The sequence below is a fragment of the Gastrolobium bilobum genome, unplaced genomic scaffold, assembly GCF_033153095.1.
Source record: "Gastrolobium bilobum isolate Gb01-03AN ecotype WA unplaced genomic scaffold, APGP_CSIRO_Gbil_v1 utg1374, whole genome shotgun sequence".
In the NCBI taxonomy this organism is placed as follows: domain Eukaryota; kingdom Viridiplantae; phylum Streptophyta; class Magnoliopsida; order Fabales; family Fabaceae; genus Gastrolobium; species Gastrolobium bilobum.
This window is the reverse complement of record NW_026897474.1, coordinates 164064-181704: the sequence shown is the minus strand read 5'-3', so window position 1 is coordinate 181704 and position 17641 is coordinate 164064. Positions and strand designations below refer to the sequence as shown.

General features: G+C 38.9%; 1 protein-coding gene across 5 annotated transcripts; it reads left to right on the top strand.

The window, feature by feature from the left end:
* The first annotated feature begins 6349 nt into the window (after positions 1-6349).
* On the top strand, positions 6350-16905 carry LOC133307225 (protein TRIGALACTOSYLDIACYLGLYCEROL 2, chloroplastic-like). 5 transcript variants are annotated; one of them, XM_061507702.1, is made up of 7 exons: positions 6350-6444; positions 7119-7733; positions 7892-8221; positions 15118-15233; positions 15982-16072; positions 16166-16248; positions 16448-16905. In XM_061507702.1, exons 2-7 carry the CDS (start codon positions 7215-7217, stop codon positions 16470-16472), a joined length of 1164 nt encoding a protein of 387 aa, XP_061363686.1. In that variant the 5' UTR covers positions 6350-6444; positions 7119-7214; the 3' UTR covers positions 16473-16905. The 5 variants fall into 5 exon arrangements, with proteins under 5 accessions (XP_061363686.1, XP_061363685.1, XP_061363688.1 ...); XM_061507701.1 differs by having other exon boundaries at positions 6363-6434; positions 16448-16904; XM_061507704.1 differs by having other exon boundaries at positions 6363-6434; positions 16166-16259; positions 16448-16904.
* Positions 16906-17641: the final 736 nt, after the last annotated feature.

Sequence of the window (17641 nt, the reverse complement as noted above, 5' to 3'; positions counted from 1 at the left end):
CCATCAAGTTGTCAAGCATGTGAGTGGATATTTCCATTTTGTGACAGAAAGATTCATGCAAGAAGTAAATTGACTCTATAGACGACCCAGCCAAAGAACCAAGAGCCTCATACTTAACGAGGGAAAAAATTGAACGAAAAATAATTTTCACAAAATGCTTCACCATGGGCTCGGTGCTGTGTTGTTGAATCATATGTCATGAAGAGTATGTTTATGAAGTTTTGAAGATAACAAAACATCTACAAAAGACCAACATAGCTCAACATGGAAGCTCAAATAGAAGGCATGGTAACAAGTCACAAATGGTACAAGAAGTCTATAGCAGAGTGCAAAGTTGAAAGGAATACTCAAATTGGCAAAGTCAAAGCTCAAGTCAAAAAATTTCAAACTAAAAGAAGTACTAGATGGCTCAAACTATGAAGACTATTGAAGACAAATGAAGACTCGTGTACTTACTGTTTATAATGTCTTTATAGAGTCATGGAACTTATAGGAATGAATTTATTGAGCTTTATCTTGAAAAATGCATAATTAGATCATAAACTCATATAAGTGACACACATACACTTTGATCATGCATACAAGATCACACATATGTCAAGAGTTATAAGTGTGAGACATGATCATACATATGTTAGAAGTCACTAGATATCATTTAAAAGTCACTAGAAAACACGTAGATGCATTGAATTTCGAAAAAACAGCATGAAAATTGTCATCTACATAAAAGTAATCGAATACTTTTTGGGTTTGAAGAAGTATTCGAATACCTGATGAACAGTAATTGAATACTTGCTGAGTTTGAAGAAGTAATCGAATACTCCCCGAAAGGTAATCGAATACTTGCTGTCATAAGTGACTTAAAGCTTAAGTAATTTGAATTTTTAGATGTCCAACGACTATTAACTCATCTGGGCACCTATAAATACATTGTTTTAGGGTTTCTGAATAAGAATGAACATTGGAAAACACGAAATCACATAGAAATCAAAATTGAACCCCAATTCACCTACTTTTGCATATTCGAGAAAAAGCTCAATTACTCTCTCATTTCTCAATCTCTTTCTTATCTGTTTGATTATACTGGACGTGGAGAGACTACTCTATATCTCTTTGACAAGAGTGAATTATTGTAATTGATTTTGGTGAATTGGAGAGACCTTATAGGTGATAAGTTGAGTGTGATCAAAGGTTTGGTCATAGACTTGTAAAAGACTCCATTGTAAAACGATTGTTCTGGCACCGGTTGGAAGTTAGAACATAGTGAGCGGATCGACCTCAGTCTGGATGTAGCTCTCAAGTGGTTAGAGAGTGAACCAGGATATATTCCGATGTGATTCTTCCTTACCCTTATCTCTTTGATTTTGATAATTTGATTTCATTTTTGATTCATTGTATTTGAATCGATTTAAGGGATAGGTATTGATAGTTTTCAGTTTAATTTTGTTCTTGCATGATTTCTTGAATGGTGTTGCCATGAACATTGATTTCTTCTCTTTTTCCATTTAATTTTGATTCCGCTATTTTAATCTCTGAATTGGATGTTATATGAAATGTTTTAATTTTGTTTTTGGGTTTAGAAAAAACTTGATTACTGTTAAATTTCATTTTTGGTTGAAGTTACAATTAAAGAGTTGTGTTTTTAATTGTTTCTTGAAAAAGAAGTAACACACAATTCACTCCCTCTCTTATTTGATTGTTTAACCATCTTTTCTTATCATGTGTGCCTAATGTGCCCACAACTTTTGGACTTGGTCCATTACATCAAGAAGGTAACCTCAATCTTGTAACCCCATGTTACCCTTCTTCTCTTCCTTTTCCTTTCACGATACTGTTGGTTGATGCTATAGTAATTGAGCTTGCCTCCCATCTCCATGTCTCCCATTGAACAATGTACAGGAAACCAAGTCCGGCGGTTTTGGTGGGCGCAATCCAGACATTGCAGTCGCGTCTAGTACCTTCACATGGTTGTTTGATTTTGGGCATCTATGCCCTATGGGTGCTGGATGGGTTGAGGGCAAATGCCTAGTTCGTGAGGCCCGACCCAATAATTGTTTCAAGCTGAAAGCATTTTTGTTTGGGCCCGTCAACTTCTCACCTTGTAACAACCAGGTTTGACCTATCAAGCCTGACCTGAACTGTTGCCTTGCTAACAGTTGTGCAAGTAATGCGCGCAAGTATACGCGACAACAAGTAATATAGGGCTGTTATAAGTCCCAGTTATCGTTCCCACAAGGATCGTTGGCGTTTTGAAGTGACTAACATTTGTAATTGCTTAAAACTGAATTACTATTTGAAAATAGAAGAAATAAAAAAATTGTAAAGTATAAATAATCTAGAATGGGCCTAAAACACTACTGTTCACTTTTCTTTAGAATTTTCTGAATTACTTTCCTAAGTTATAAAATAAGCAGTAAGAATGAAGCAACTTAAATGACAGATGTGACAAAAAGATTTTTGAAACAGAACAGAGATTGAAATATGAAATAACAAAGGAAATTTGGAATCTGAGTTGATAAAGATGTTCAAAAAGGTGGGTTGAGTTCTGGCTGTCCTTCCCCACAGTGCTAGAAAAATAATTTGATTAACAAAAAGCTCATCCTAAGATTCTTAGTTAACAGAACTGTATTGTTAATTTTAATCTCTTAAAAATTATTTTATCCCAAAGTTGCCCACTTCCATATCTCTATGCCAAGTGGGATTAGGACTCTTGAGACTCAGGTCCAATATTACATGAGGTCTCATTCATTTCTGAAATGAGATCCCTTAAATGATTTCTCATCTAAGTCCATGTGTCTAATGCAGAATCCAGAGTTAGTTGGTTCTCAACAACTAAATCCTAACCAAACTTCTGACATTTGGCCAAAATGCAGATAATTTTAAACATTAGAAAAAGCATTAAAAACCTGAGATATAAAAATTATAACCAGAAAACCAAACATTTAACAAGCACTGAAGTTTGGGTATCACCTAAACCCAACCTCTAAAAAGTCAGCCACTATCCATAGGGATGAGGCTTACAAACAGTAACAGAAAACTAAAGAAATCACAAAATAAAAATGCTAGAAACTAAATTACAGCACTGGCCTAACAACCGGCAATCTCAGTGCTGTAAAGACATGCATCAAGTTCATCAGATGAACCAGAATCTCATTACAAAACAGAACTTAAAAGAAAATAAAATAAAAATTGTTCAGAAAACAACAAAACTAAAAACAGTAAATCAGAACCAGAGAGGGAAGAACCGCGACTATGACTCACTCCTCTTTCCCTTTTTATAGGGCTCATTTCCTTCTTTGCACGATTTTCCTCTCCAGCTCAGCAAGTGTCACGCGCTTCTCGCGCGTTGCAGGAGGGTGGTCCCCAGCAACTCCCTCCTTTGCTCAGACAACCTGGATGGAATTGTTGCTCCTGCAACTCGTACGTAAACTTGCGCTTACAATCGCTCCAGCCTCCACTGAGTAACGAATTTTGGTTTGGCTTTTTCTGAACCAAAAGTAAGGGCTAGGTTTTTTTTTTCTTTTCTTGTTGTCTTTTCTTAATGGACCGTGGATGTGGGTTAATTTGGACGGATGAACGGTGAGAAGAAGACGATCTGATCGTATGGGTCGATTTGTGGCAAGGGTTGGGGATGGATGATATGGATTTTGTCAGCTAGAACTTGGGTTTGGTTGCACGATGCTAGGGTTTTTTTCTTCTTCGATTTCTTTCTTGCGTTTCTGAGTCTGTCTTCTCTCTCTTTCTTTTCCTTTGTGTCTTTCTTCTCTTCCCTTTGGGCTTAGTCTTTTAGTCCGGCCCCTTTTCATTTCTTTTCCTTCAGCAGCAATTGGGCCTAATAGTGTAACATATTCAGCCCAGTAGCATTTTTAACCAACAAAAGACAATTCACACCAAGTTAGGGTATTTTAACAGCAAAATAAATATTTTCTCTTTAATTTCCAATTAAATCATATGCTCTGAGTCTCATTTAAGAGACTTATCATGAACCACCCCCTTTGAGTCACTGGAGCTCATTCCAATTCTCTTGTTGGGCGTGACCCATTAGTCCAGGGTTGAGACCCATCTTTTGTACAACGTTGTCCCTCCTTTTTCCGTAACATGATTTATTCTTCACGCATACCCATGGCTAGTCAATATGGGATGACTGACTGTCAGCTGCATTTCAGGTTAATTCCAGCGACTTTGGTGGATATAGGGAAATTCCCTTCACTCACGTTTCCATAATTGCCATGTCAAGCTTCTCTTCCACGACGTCTTGGTTTGCTGGTCTCAAAAACACCGTGGATACATCTTTCCCCATGAATGAACCCATTTGGGTCTTTTCACTTCTATGCTTGACCGCAAGTACCTCTCCCTTTGGCTCATGCGATTGTTCCATCTCTGCAACGTATTCTTGCTTTTTCTTAATTCCAGAAGATGATGTCTCTTTATGTTCTGACTTTCACTGTATTTCTTTCTGCAATTTTTCTATCACCTTTATTTTGTTTTTCATCTCCAATTCACCATCTGATTCTGAAAAACAGTCACCCATGATCGAAGAGGCCTCAACAATTTTTTTGGGTTCCTTAGACAAATCGTGAAACCCACCTTCTTCTATCTCCATTTTCTGCATACCCATTTCTGGCTTTGAAACTACAAGAGTTTCGTCCAAATTGTGCTTCTTGACTTCGTATATTGGTGTCTCCCATTTCTCCTGTTCTTGATAAGATTTTTAGAATTCTTCAGAGCTCCAAGATGAACTCGCATAGCGTTCATCCCTTCAAAGATTCGGCAGGTTGGACCAATTGTTACAGCTCCAGATTTCTTGGCAAAGGAAAAGTTACAACAGAAAAAAGAAAATTAAAGAAAAGATGAAAGAACGAAAAGAAGATATCTATTTTATTGAAGAACTATATAAGAACAAACAAGAGGAAAACCTCTTCACAAGGGGCACTCCCCTTCCTCTGAGAAATTGTCAGTTAAACTTTAAATTAACCAAGAGCTACCTACTATAGTCAGAGTATCCTTTTTATACATTAAGCCTAACTGCCTAATACAGCTGTTACAACTAACGTGGACACTATTTAATACCCTTAACCACTCCCTAACATAGGTCGTAAAAGTGGAGATACCTGCAATTGTTTTTTTTTTTTTTTCATAATCGGAGCTACCTATAATTTGTCATAAGCGGCAAAACGAGCTCGGCTCAGCGGGCCAACCCGCTCCATCGGCTAAACGGACGGGACGGATTGAGTTTTTCAACTCATCTCAAAAGCGGGGCGGGGCGGGGCAGGACGAGCTCATTTTTTGGCGGGTTGATAGCGGACATAGGCGGGCCAGTGTAAAATAGGCTCGGGCTGGCGGGCCAATCCGCCCAACCAGCCAAACAGGGGCCAACCCGCCCAACCAGCCAAACGGGACGGGGCGGGCTCAATTTTTCAGTCCACTTTCAAAAGCTGAGCAGAACTGGCTGACTCATTTTTTGACGGGGTGGGGCGGGGCAGAGCGGGCCGCCCACTTTGCCACTTCTAGTCATAACATATTCAAAGCAATTGAGAGTTGTTATAACTAGAGTAGGCCACTACATTAATATATAAATTAAAATTAAAAATAAAATTATATTATGTATAACTTTATATTAGGTGTCAAGGACCATAATTGATAACAAAATGAATAAAATAAAGAGAAAAAAATATTTAATGTTACTTTAGATTATTTTGGAATTTAAAAATTAAAAAATTAGAATGATAAGGACTATTATAACCTTAAATAAATTAAAACTATAAATACACCATGATTTTCGCCCAAAACGATGTCGCTTAAGTGAACATTAGACAAAGTTATCTAAAGTAACTTTAGAAAAAATGAACCCAAAAATAAAATATGTACAATTATCTTAACTAATAATTTTAATAACATTAATAAGGGATATGATATTATTACTACCAAATAATATTACTGCCATATCTTAATTTTGATTTTCGTCAATCAACGGTCATCATTTCCACAAATCAAACTCATTAATTAATTATTAATTCACAATAAATAATAACCATTGATTGATGGAAATCAGCGATTAAGATATGATGGGTAATATTATTTGGTAGTAAAAATATCTTTACCCCGTTAATAATACCAATTATTTATGGTTTGGGCGATGAAATTGAAAAGGAAAGCACAAAAGAAAATATTTGTAAGCACTTCATATTAGGAATAGTTGAAAAAAAAGTTAAAATATAGTTTATAAAACAAAAACAATATAAGACGATGATAAAAACAATTCAGCTAAGAACACAAGGCTGGGCCTATTATTGGGTTAGCGTTGGGCTGTGTTTGGGTTTCAGCTTCCAAATTGGAAAATCCTTCATCTTCTTTTGCTTTCTCCTCTTCTCGTATTCTCACGCACCGTCCATGGCTCGTGGTGTGGTGCTACATGCGGATCTGTAGGGTAGCCTGTAATTCACAGTCTCTCTCTCTCTCCTTTGACTGCATGGCAATGAAAGCATGAATCAGTACACTCTAGTTTTGTTGTTTCATTTCTTATATTTGTTTGATGATCACTTTTTGACCGTCAATCTTACTGTGTCAACAACGACAGTTGTGGCTTCACTACCTACCCAACAATACTCATTCCACAGCATGAAATTTTGCATAGGTTTTCAGTTTTCGTGAGAAATTTTTATTCAAGAGTAGTTAGATGGTTGTTACTAGATACAAGATGGAACCTTTAGGTGGCAAATCTCATAGTTAAGAGGTTTTTAATATTACCCAGAATTTTGTTTTGCATGGGATTACGGTGCTTGTAAACACCCCCAATTTTTTTCCCCTTCTCAATGTTGGTGCCTTTTTCCATTTCTGCTACTTTATTGGCATCTTGGGAAGGTAAATTGTAAGTCTTTTTTTTTTTCTAATCCTACATCTAAAATATATTTTCTGGAGCTGTGTTGTATTGGAATCTTTTTTGCATACCTCGTTCAATATTGGGTCTATTTGTAATCAATTTGAGTTTTCCTTGTATGATTAGAACTTTTGAAATTATGCTGTTGTGTTATTGTTGTTTATTGGTATCTTTCATCTCTTTTTGTCCATCAATTATGCATTAATTGTTGATAAAATTTATATGGTGTTTTTATTCGTAGGGAGATTTTAGCAGCTCAAGTCTCTTTCGTGTAGATTCATATCCAGCTCAAGTTTGGGGGATAGTAGTAATTGGGAGTTAGGACGTTTTGTCAAAGATGGTAGGGAACCCTCCAGTGCATGTCTCCACATTGCCAAGTGCTTTATCTTCATCTTTGATTACCCTACATGGAAATTCTTTAAATTGCATTTCCTGCCTTCCATTTAGACCCCGGAGAAAAATCAATAGAATAAGAGCTACATCTGCAGATGCAGGGCACGTAGAACCGGCATCTGCTTCAGCATCAAAGAATCCACTTGCGGTTGTTTTGGACATTCCTCGTAGTGTTTGGAGGCAAGCGCTACGTCCATTAAGTGATTTTGGGTTTGGTGGTAGGAGCATCTGGGAAGGTGGGGTTGGACTGTTTTTAGTATCAGGTGCAGTTCTGTTTGCTCTTAGTTTGGCCTGGTTGAGGGGTTTCCAAATAAGATCCAAGTTCAGGAAGTACACAACAACGTTTGAGTTTGCTCAGGCTTGCGGCATATGCACCGGAACACCTGTGAGGATCAGAGGGGTGACTGTTGGAGATGTCATTCGCGTTATTCCTTCCTTAAAAAGTATTGAAGCAGTTGTTGAGGTGCCTTTCATTAACATAATCTTGTGATGGACAATGAAACCTTGTTTCCCTTCCTGTACCCTAACATCCCAGTATTAAAATATTGCTTGGCTTTGAATTTTTTTTTTTTAATTTGCACGTTATATTAATTTAAACCTTTGATTTTCTTTTATTTGTAGATTGAAGATGATAAAACAATCATACCACGGAATTCATTGATTGAAGTTAACCAGTCAGGTCTTCTTATGGAAACTATAATTGACATTACTCCTCGAGATCCAATTCCATCACCTTTTGCTGGACCTCTTGACCAAGAATGTCCTAAAGAAGGTCTCATTGTTTGTGATAGAGAAAAGATTAAGGGTTACCAAGGAGTAAGTTTGGATGCATTGGTTGGGATATTTACCCGCCTTGGGCAAGATGTAGAGAAAATTGGTATTGCCAACACCTATTCTTTGGCTGAACGAGCTTCTTCTGTTATTGAAGAAGCCAAACCACTTATTACAAAGGTGTGCTGTAATTTTCTTACGCTAGTTTGCTTCTTTGATGTTAATATATCCTCTTGACTAGACTGTTGAATCAGGCAATTTTCTTTCCAATATAAATGGATGGTTGCCCAATATTGAGTTTGTTATAATATATTAAACTAGAACAAAATTGTTAGTTCATGCCTTAGAATTCTCTCTTTGAAAGAGTTGATTGGGAATTCAGTTTTATTATCTGTTTTTATTGTATTGATTGTAACCTATTATGCAAGTGTTCATTGTTCAACATACATGCCCAATTTCAGAAATTTGAGCAGTTAATCAAGGAATTTAACTGATTGAACTTGATGTTCGTAGATATGTCCTTACATTCTGGAAACTTAAAATCCATGTTCTTGTACTTTTATGCTTTTATGGATCTCATAAAGCATACTTGTCTTATTTTTCTAGCCATTCTCCTAGAGCATACTGGCAGCATCAAATTATTGTATGGAACAACAAACAACATCTTCCATATAAAACCATCTGACCTCCAAATTCTGGGTAACTTACATGGGTTTACGCTCATTTTGATGGTTCACTAGCAGTCAAATAGTAATGTTTGTTACTTTACGATTATGGAAAAGTTGGTAACTGATGGGCTTCTTCAGCCATATGATAGAGTGTACAAACGAAAGGCCCATAAAGGAAAGGGTGAAGGCAACACTGAAGGCAACACAAATTTAGTTACAAGCTTGGACACGTGGCAAGCTGTGAATGGGGAAGGGAATATTGGTGGTGAAGAGAGTGAAGGAGAGGATTCAGAATATAAGTTAGTTAGGGAGGAATGAGGAGGGGAGGAGAAATTTGGAAAAGGGTTGGGGGCACTGGGAAGAGAGTACCAGTTGCTGTATTAGGGGTCGTAGTGGTTCTTCTATCAATCGGATAGCTGATTGAGGGAGAAGGTGTCTCTTAATTTCCGTCCATTTCAATTACTGTCTTGAACGTTTGTACCTAGGTTGTCAGTAGCGGCCCGTAGCGCCGCTAAACCGCTACCGTAGCGGGTAGCGGCGGTCGGCCGCTACAAACCGCGACGCTACGCGACATTGGCCGTAGCGGAAGGTAGCGGCGTAGCGTAGCAGCAATACCTCTACCCGCTACCCCGCTACACCACTCCCACGTTGGAATTTGATGGAGAATCCGGAGATGATGATGATTTTCTTTATTAGTTCACTTCTTGTACTTGACTATTTGACAATTTTATTGTTCAATTGTGTTTAATTTTGGATCCTTCCTTTATGTTCCTTGTATTTGACATTGATTGTGGAATTATGTGTTTGATTTTGTGTGACTTCTTATGTTTGAGCATTAATACTAAAAGCGGTATTGCCTCGTTTCTTGACTGTTAGTATAATTTATGTGGAATTAATACTTCACCGTAGCGGTAATACCGCTACCCGCTACACCGCTATACCATTTTCGGGATCGACCGCTACCGGCCGCTAACTGTTATTGACAACTATGGTTTGTACTGTAACAAGTTATTTTCATGATGGTGAGATAGCTTGAATTTCCATTAATAAAGGTGTTATCTAAGTCATCTATTTGCTGTTTACTGATTTAGTAATCTGTGGAAGTGAGTGATTTCTGTAACTCTTTCTGTTATTCATATCTGGTGCCATTAATTGGTATCAAAGCACTTTTCTGGGAAACTTGAATGGTGCTCACAAGAAACATGGATCCTAGAATGGAGGCGTTAGAGACTAGAGTAGGGGGAACGAAAGAAGGAATTCATCGGATTGAGCTGAATATTGCTGAGATGATGAGGACGCTCCAAGATTTGGTAAGAGCGGGACAACAGGGTGGATCGAACGAAGGAGGAACTGAATGCCATGGTAGCACGAACGAAACAAACACACGAAACGGAAGGAGCGAGGAGAGGATGCGTCGAGTGGAAGTACCCTATTTCACTGGCGAAGACCCTTACGGGTGGATCTTCCGGGCAGAAAGATACTTTCGAGTGAATAGAATCCCACCAGATGAGTAAGTGGAAACAGCGGCGATTTGCTTGGAAGGGGAGGCTCTCAGCTGGTTTCAGTGGTGGGAACCACGAAACCCGTTGGTCGATTGGATGTTATTTCGTACGGCTATTTTACAACGTTTTCATGCTTCGCCGTCTGAAAATCCATATGAAGCATTGATGGAACTGAAACAGACAGGGACGGTGAAGGAATTCCGTAAACAATTTGAAGTATTATCTGCGCCATTGAGACACGCAGATGAAGAGATGATGCAGGCCGCGTTTGTGACCTGGTTGAAGCCGGAGATAAGGGCGGAGCTCCGCTTGCATTCGCCGGAGGACTTGGGTAGCATGATGATGCTTGCCCAACGCGTGGAAGAGAGGGATCGAGTTATGGGCAGATCTGATGCGAACTTGGGCCGTAATGTATTTGGATCAACTAATGGTAATGGGCTTGGGAGAAAGGCGGCCCTTACTAACAGAGGAGCACGATGGGGGGAAAATGGGCCTAATGTTTCGGCCCAAACGACTCAAAATCTCACTAACCAGCAAACCCAATCCTTTGCTGCTAGTAACCTCAATGGGAACCCTAATCGAAATGGGAGAGGAGTCAACGAACAAGATGGGACGACGCAGCGTACGGTGACGCTGTCCACAGGAACATAGGGTCGTCGTGACAACCAATTCCGCCGCTTGTCGCCTGAAGAGATCGCAGAACACCGGCGTCGCAACCTTTGCTTCCGCTATGATGGACCGTTCGGACCGGGTCATGTGTGCCCTAACCTGCAATTGTTCGTCTTGGTTTTGGATGAAAGCACGAAGGAGGCAACAGAGGACGAGACCGAGGCAAGGGAGGAAGAAGGAGAAGCTAACGAGGTCCTCCAACTCAACATTCAAAGCGTGGTGGGTCTCACCTTCAATCATTCCTTGAAGCTTTGGGGTCAGATTAAGGGACACAAGGTCTTGGTCTTGATAGATACGGGAGCATCTCACAACTTTATTAGTGAGAACGTTGTTGACAGTGTGGGGCTGCATGTGGCGAACTCTGGTTCCTTTAAGGTGGAGATAGGAGATGGGTACCAGGTACAGGGAAAGGGGATGTGCAAGGGAGTCACGATTGATTTATCCACTCTATCTATAACCCAAGATTTATATATCTTCCAGCTCAAGGATGTTGATCTGGTGTTAGGATTCACGTGGTTGGAGGGATTGGGAGATATTCAAGCCAATTTCAGGGAGCGAACACTTTGCATTCCATGGCAAGGGGCCATAGTGACATTGAAGGGGGATCCAAGGTTATCCTGCGGTAAGATGTCCTACAAAGGAATGACTCGTTCATGGCGAAAGAGTGCTGAAAGATATTATGTGGAATGGGGTACTGCTCGATGGAGTTAAAGGATCCATTATGTGATATTCCTGAGATTTTAGAGCTGATCCATCAATACGAAGAGGTGTTCCAGTTGCCTTCGATTCTGCCTCCAACAAGAGAGTGTGATCACAAGATAATACTAAAGCCTGAGGCAGAGATTCCCAACATACGGCCGTATCGTTATCCTTATTATCAAAAGGAGGATATCGAGAAGTTCATTAAGGAAATGTTGGCAGCAGGGATGATTAGGCCAAGTTGTAGTCCATACTCGAGCCCACTGATCCTGGTCAAAAAGAAAGATGGGAGTTGGCGATTCTGCGTCGACTATAGGGCTTTGAATAAGGTAACCATCCCTGACAAATTTCCCCTTCCAGTAATTGATGAGCTCTTGGATGAATTAAACGGGGCTGGAATTTTTTCCAAATTTGACCTCAAATCGGGTTATAATCAATTTCGAATGAGGACCGAAGATATCGAAAAGACTGCTTTTCGTACCCACGAGGGGCATTATGAATATCTTGTACTGCCCTTTGGTTGAGAAATGTCCCTTCTACCTTCCAAGCATTAATGAATGTGGTTTTTAAGCCCTATCTGAGGAAATTTGTTCTAGTTTTTTTTTATGACATTCTAGTGTATAGTGAGAGTGTGGAACAACATCTGGAGCATCTAAGGGTGGTTTTAGAAATACTGAAACAGAACTGCTTCTGTGCTAATTTAGAAAAATGCACCTTTGCAAAAACAGAATTGGAGTATTTGGGGCATTTGGTTTCTCAAGGGGGAGTGAAGGCAGACCCACAGAAGTTGGTAGCAGTGCAACAGTGGCCAATTCCCCACAATTTGAAGAGTTTGAGAGGTTTTTTGGCGTTGACAGGATATTATAGACGTTTTGTCAAGAAGTATGGCCACATTGCTCAACCATTAACCCAGCTGCTTAAGAAGGATAAATTCGTATCGGGTGATGAAGCTCAGTGTGCGTTTGAAATGTTAAAGCAAGAGATGCTGAAGTTACCTACGTTGGCACTCCCAAACTTTGATGATATATTCGTGGTAGAAACAGATGCTTCGAGCATGGGTATGGGGGCTGTTTTGATGCAAGAGGGGCGTCCTCTTGCGTTCCTCGGCAAGGCTTTCTCCAAAACAGATAGGTCCCTGTCGGTCTATGAAAGGGAGCTCAAGGCCATTGTTTTTGCGGTTACTAAATGGCGCCATTATTTATTGGGCCGCCATTTCCTGATTAGAACATACCAACGGAGCCTAAAATATTTAACAGAACAAAGATTGATGGTTGAAGGGCAGCAAAGATGGGTTGCAAAATTAATGGGGTATGATTTCGAGATACAATACAAGCCGGGAGTGGAGAACGCTGCTGCAGATGCACTGTCACGGGTCATGGATTGCAAACAACTCACCATGGTCACTAGTCCAGATCTGCAAGGGCTGTCTAAAGAGATACTGTAGTATCCGGTCACAAAGAAAATCATGATGGAGGTATTATTGGATGCCAGCTCGCATCCGGGTTATCATGTGTCCAGGGGCTGCCCATGGTATAAAAATAGACTGGTACTCCCAAGAACTTCTTCTCAAATTCCTAACATATTGCAGGAATTTCTCTCATCTCCATGGGGTTGGCATTCGGGTGAATTGAGGACGTTCAAAAGGGTGGCAGTAGTTTTTTTTTGGAAGGGAATGCGTAGAGATGTGGCTGAGTTGGTTCGAGCTTGTAACGTATGTCAGCAACAAAAGTATAGTAGCTTGAAGCCCGCTGGTCTTTTACAACCCTTATCTATTCCCCAACAAGTTTGGGAGGAGGTTTCAATGGATTTCATTAGTGGACTACCAAATTCGCAAGGTGTTGATACCATTTTGGTGGTAGTGGATAGACTCACAAAATATGCACATTTTATGACCCTCAAACATCCATATGATGCGCAAAAGGTGGCTGCTGTCTTCATGAGAGAAGTCATCCGCTTGCATGGCATTCCCAAGTCTATTGTGTCAGATCGAGATCGTATTTTTCTTAGTCATTTTTGGAGGGAGTTATTCAAATTATCCGACACCAAACTGAAGTTTAGCTCCGCTTATCACCCACAAACGGATGGTCAAACGGAGGTGGTTAATCGTACACTAGAGACTTATCTGCGTTGCTTTGCTAATGGCCACCCTAAGAGTTGGGCGAAGTGGCTTTCTTGGGCTGAATTCTGGTTCAATACCTCCTACAACCGGTCTATTCAAATGACTCCCTTTCGTGCTTTATATGAACGAGATCCACCTGTGATAATTTCTTTTGAGTTGGGCAGCAGTCATGTGGCAGCAGTAGATGCTTTGCTGGCTGCTCGCGACATTATTTTGGAGGAATTAAAACAGAAGCTGCAGCAAGCTCAACTCAGAATGAAGATACAAGCGGATAAGCAACGAAGAGAGGAAGAATTTTCTGTGGGGGATAAGGTTTTTTTGAAGATTCAGCCTTACAAATTAAAATCATTAGCAAGGAGGGTCAACCAAAAACTAAGCCCGCGTTTTTACGGGCCTTTTGCAATCACAGAGCAAGTGGGACCAGTAGCTTATAGACTAGAGCTGCCTTCATATTCAAAAATACATTCTGTCTTCCATGTGTCCCAATTGAAGAGGGGGCGATTCATCCTTCTGTACAGGTATTGCATTTACCTCACTGCCTAAATGAGTCTCTGGAGCTACAAGTCCAGCCCGCAACCATTCTGCAATCTCGTCGGTTAATGAATGGAGAGATTGAGATCTTGGTACAATGGGAAGGATTGCCAGAATGTGAAAATTCGTGGGAAAACTTGACAGATTTTCAGAGTCAGTGGCCCTCTTTTCACCTTGAGGACATGGTGAGTCTTGAAGGGGGGGGGGGGGTATTGATGGGCCTCTTCAGCCATATGATAGAGTGTACAAACGAAAGGCCCATAAAGGAAAGGGTGAAGGCAACACTGAAGGCAACACAGAGTTAGTTACAAGCTTGGACACGTGGCAAGCTGTGAATGGGGAAGGGAATATTGGTGGTGAAGAGAGTGAAGGAGAGGATTCAGAATATAAGTTAGTTAGGGAGGAATGAGGAGGGGAGGAGAAATTTGGAAAAGGGTTGGGGACACTGGGAAGAGAGTACCAGTTGCTGTATTAGGGGTCGTAGTGGTTCTTCTATCAATCGGATAGCTGATTGAGGGAGAAGGTGTCTCTTAATTTCCGTCCATTTCAATTACTGTCTTGAACGTTTGTACTGTAACAAGTTATTTTCACGATGGTGAGATAGCTTGAATTTCCATTAATAAAAGTGTTATCTGAGTCATCTATTTGCTGTTTACTGATTTAGTAATCTGTGGAAGTGAGTGATTTCTGTAACTCTTTCTGTTATTCATATCTGGTGCCATTAGTAACTGATGAGCAGACTGGTAATATAATTATCTATAAACTCTGCTGTCTTAATATGCACCTAAACATTTATGGTATTCATGTACTTGTCTTTGTGGTAGGTATTTATTATTCTATCATGCATTTTCATACCCATATTTTCCCTCTGATGTAGTGATGTCTCAGATCAAAGCCATGGCTGAAGATGTTCAACCATTGTTAGCAGAAGTCCGTGACAGTGGCCTGTTGAAGGAAGTTGAGAATTTAACTCAAAGCCTTACACAAGCATCTGAGGATTTGAGGTTAATTTGTAACCCCCTCTGGCTCTTGTATCTCTAATTTGGTATGCATGCATATACATAGCCACTTAGCATGATGTTATTGTAGGGGATGCCATTAAGCTTGTACATCTTAATCTTGGGATAGATCCTGAGTGAGGAGACTTGACGGTTAAGGTGGCAACAATATGTGGTTGTAACTTGTAACAAATCTTATTTTTAACCTTTATCCTTTAAAAATTGAAATTATATGTAAAGTTATCTTACAAATTAGTGAGTTTGTAAAAGAAACAAAAGGAGAAAAAATGAAACAATATTTCGAAAAAAAGAGAAGTTATAAGGAGAGGGATGAGCATAGTGTATGGAGAATATGATGCGTTTGTTTCTCTTCTTTTTCTTCAAGGAAATAATAAATGGTGAAATAACATGTTTACATTTAATTTCAAAATTAAATTGGATAAGTCAGGGTTTATTTCAGACTTTTGCATCAGAATTTGAAATGGATATATTGTTTGGTAGTTCTCCAAATATATAGTCATTCTTCTAGTACCATTTCTTAATCATGAAGTTCCATAAGAATTTTAAAAGTAAAAAAGGGGATCTAAACTTCTTGAAGTATGAGATCATTCATGTTCATGCATAAGAGAATTGAACTGATTAAAAAGGTCCATTTACTCTTTAATTTTACATTCTATACATTCTTTAAATATAATGGTTAGTCTAACTTTCTTGTTGTATTACAACTAACAGAAATCATTCAATGCTTATGCAGAAGGGTACATTCATCCATTATGACCCCTGAGAACACTGAACTGATCCAAAGGTCCATATACACTCTAATTTTTACCCTGAAGAACATTGAGGTAGGACCCTTATTTTTAAACTGGCCTATAAATATACTTCATACAAATAACTTTTGGTATTTTATAAATTTCTTTTTTGTTGCATTATTGCAGAATGTTAGCTCTGATATTTTGGGTTTCACTGGTGATGAAGCTACTAGAAGGAATTTGAAATTACTTATCAAGTCCCTCAGCAGGTTATTGTGAGGTCAAATTCCAATTTAAAGTAGGATATAATGCGATTAGGTTATTTCCAATGTTTCTCATCGACCACAACATTGAAGGGGAAAATTAGTATTTTGCGACTGTTGTTACTTCTCAAGTGTGGCATTACCTTTAGTTTATGCATTCTGCCATGATAAAAATTTGTTTTTCCTGGTCTTCAATGAGGTGCAGATGTGTTATTGACTGGGGAAGCTGATTATTTTCCAGTTGAAGCTATGTGATTCATCTGTGTAGAGCATGGAGGTGATTATTAATGGTTGTCACCTGTCACCTGACCCACTTCTCATCTAAAATGCCCACAGAGGAGAATGAGTTTGATTTCATCATCTTTCAAATAAAAAAAATTGATGGGAGCAGCATCATTTTCCTACATACAGAGCAGTTTGATTTTATAGGAAGTTGTTGATGGCTTATTTTGCAAAACTTTATATAGTTTTTTTTTCCCCTTTTCTTTTTTCATCTTTGTTTCTTAATTCAAGTGGAAAATGGAAATAACCTTTGTGATTGCAAATATAAAGCTGTGTTCTCAACTTGAAGTTGAGATGGATAGTCATTTGGTAGATTGCTATATACTTCTTTCAGTGTTTTCGCGAAGTTTATGTCTAATGGCTTTTCTATAAATTAGTTGGTTAATTTCAAAGAAGAAAAAAAGGCAAAAATTCTTTCTGCTTTGTTTTTTTTTCAGCATCTTTCATTTCTTTTCCTTAAAATCAAGATACAGAAGTCGTAAGTTATGCATTCTAATAGAGCCAGCCTCCTTCGTTCCTGTCCCATTGGAGTCATCATGTTGGAGTTTTCACTTAATCATCACCTTTTGGCCTACAATTATGGGAACAATTGCAAAGACCCAGAACATAGACTTAAGAATTTTGGCTCTATTTTTTGTCATATGGGTTAAAAGAAATTAAATGTAAAATATTCGTCTATAGTTTTTTTTTTTAATAAAATGTTTTAATATTTACTAAGTTCCCTATCAAAGAGCATGGAGCAGTTGGAAATATCGAAAAATGTATAAGGAGCAAAGTACCTTTTAGGTCTTCAATAAATATTATGGAGATCAATTTAATCTCTTAGAAAAACAAAGTCAATTTGTGGTTCTTCTGAACAAGCCTTCAACTCAAAGTCTCAAATCATCAATTTTCCTAATCTAAAATATAAAAACTGAAAATCAAAATTTTCTTTAGCGACAACATTTTGAGCATACAATTAAGAAAACAATCATAAAGACAATGGAAGAAAGCACAATTGTCACACCATGAACGAACTTGTTTTGGCCATGATGATGCTCTTTCCTGTGTAGGTTTAAAGAGGTTCTGACTAGCTGCCCTGGTTCTTTGATCAACATTAGCACAATATACAGTCTTT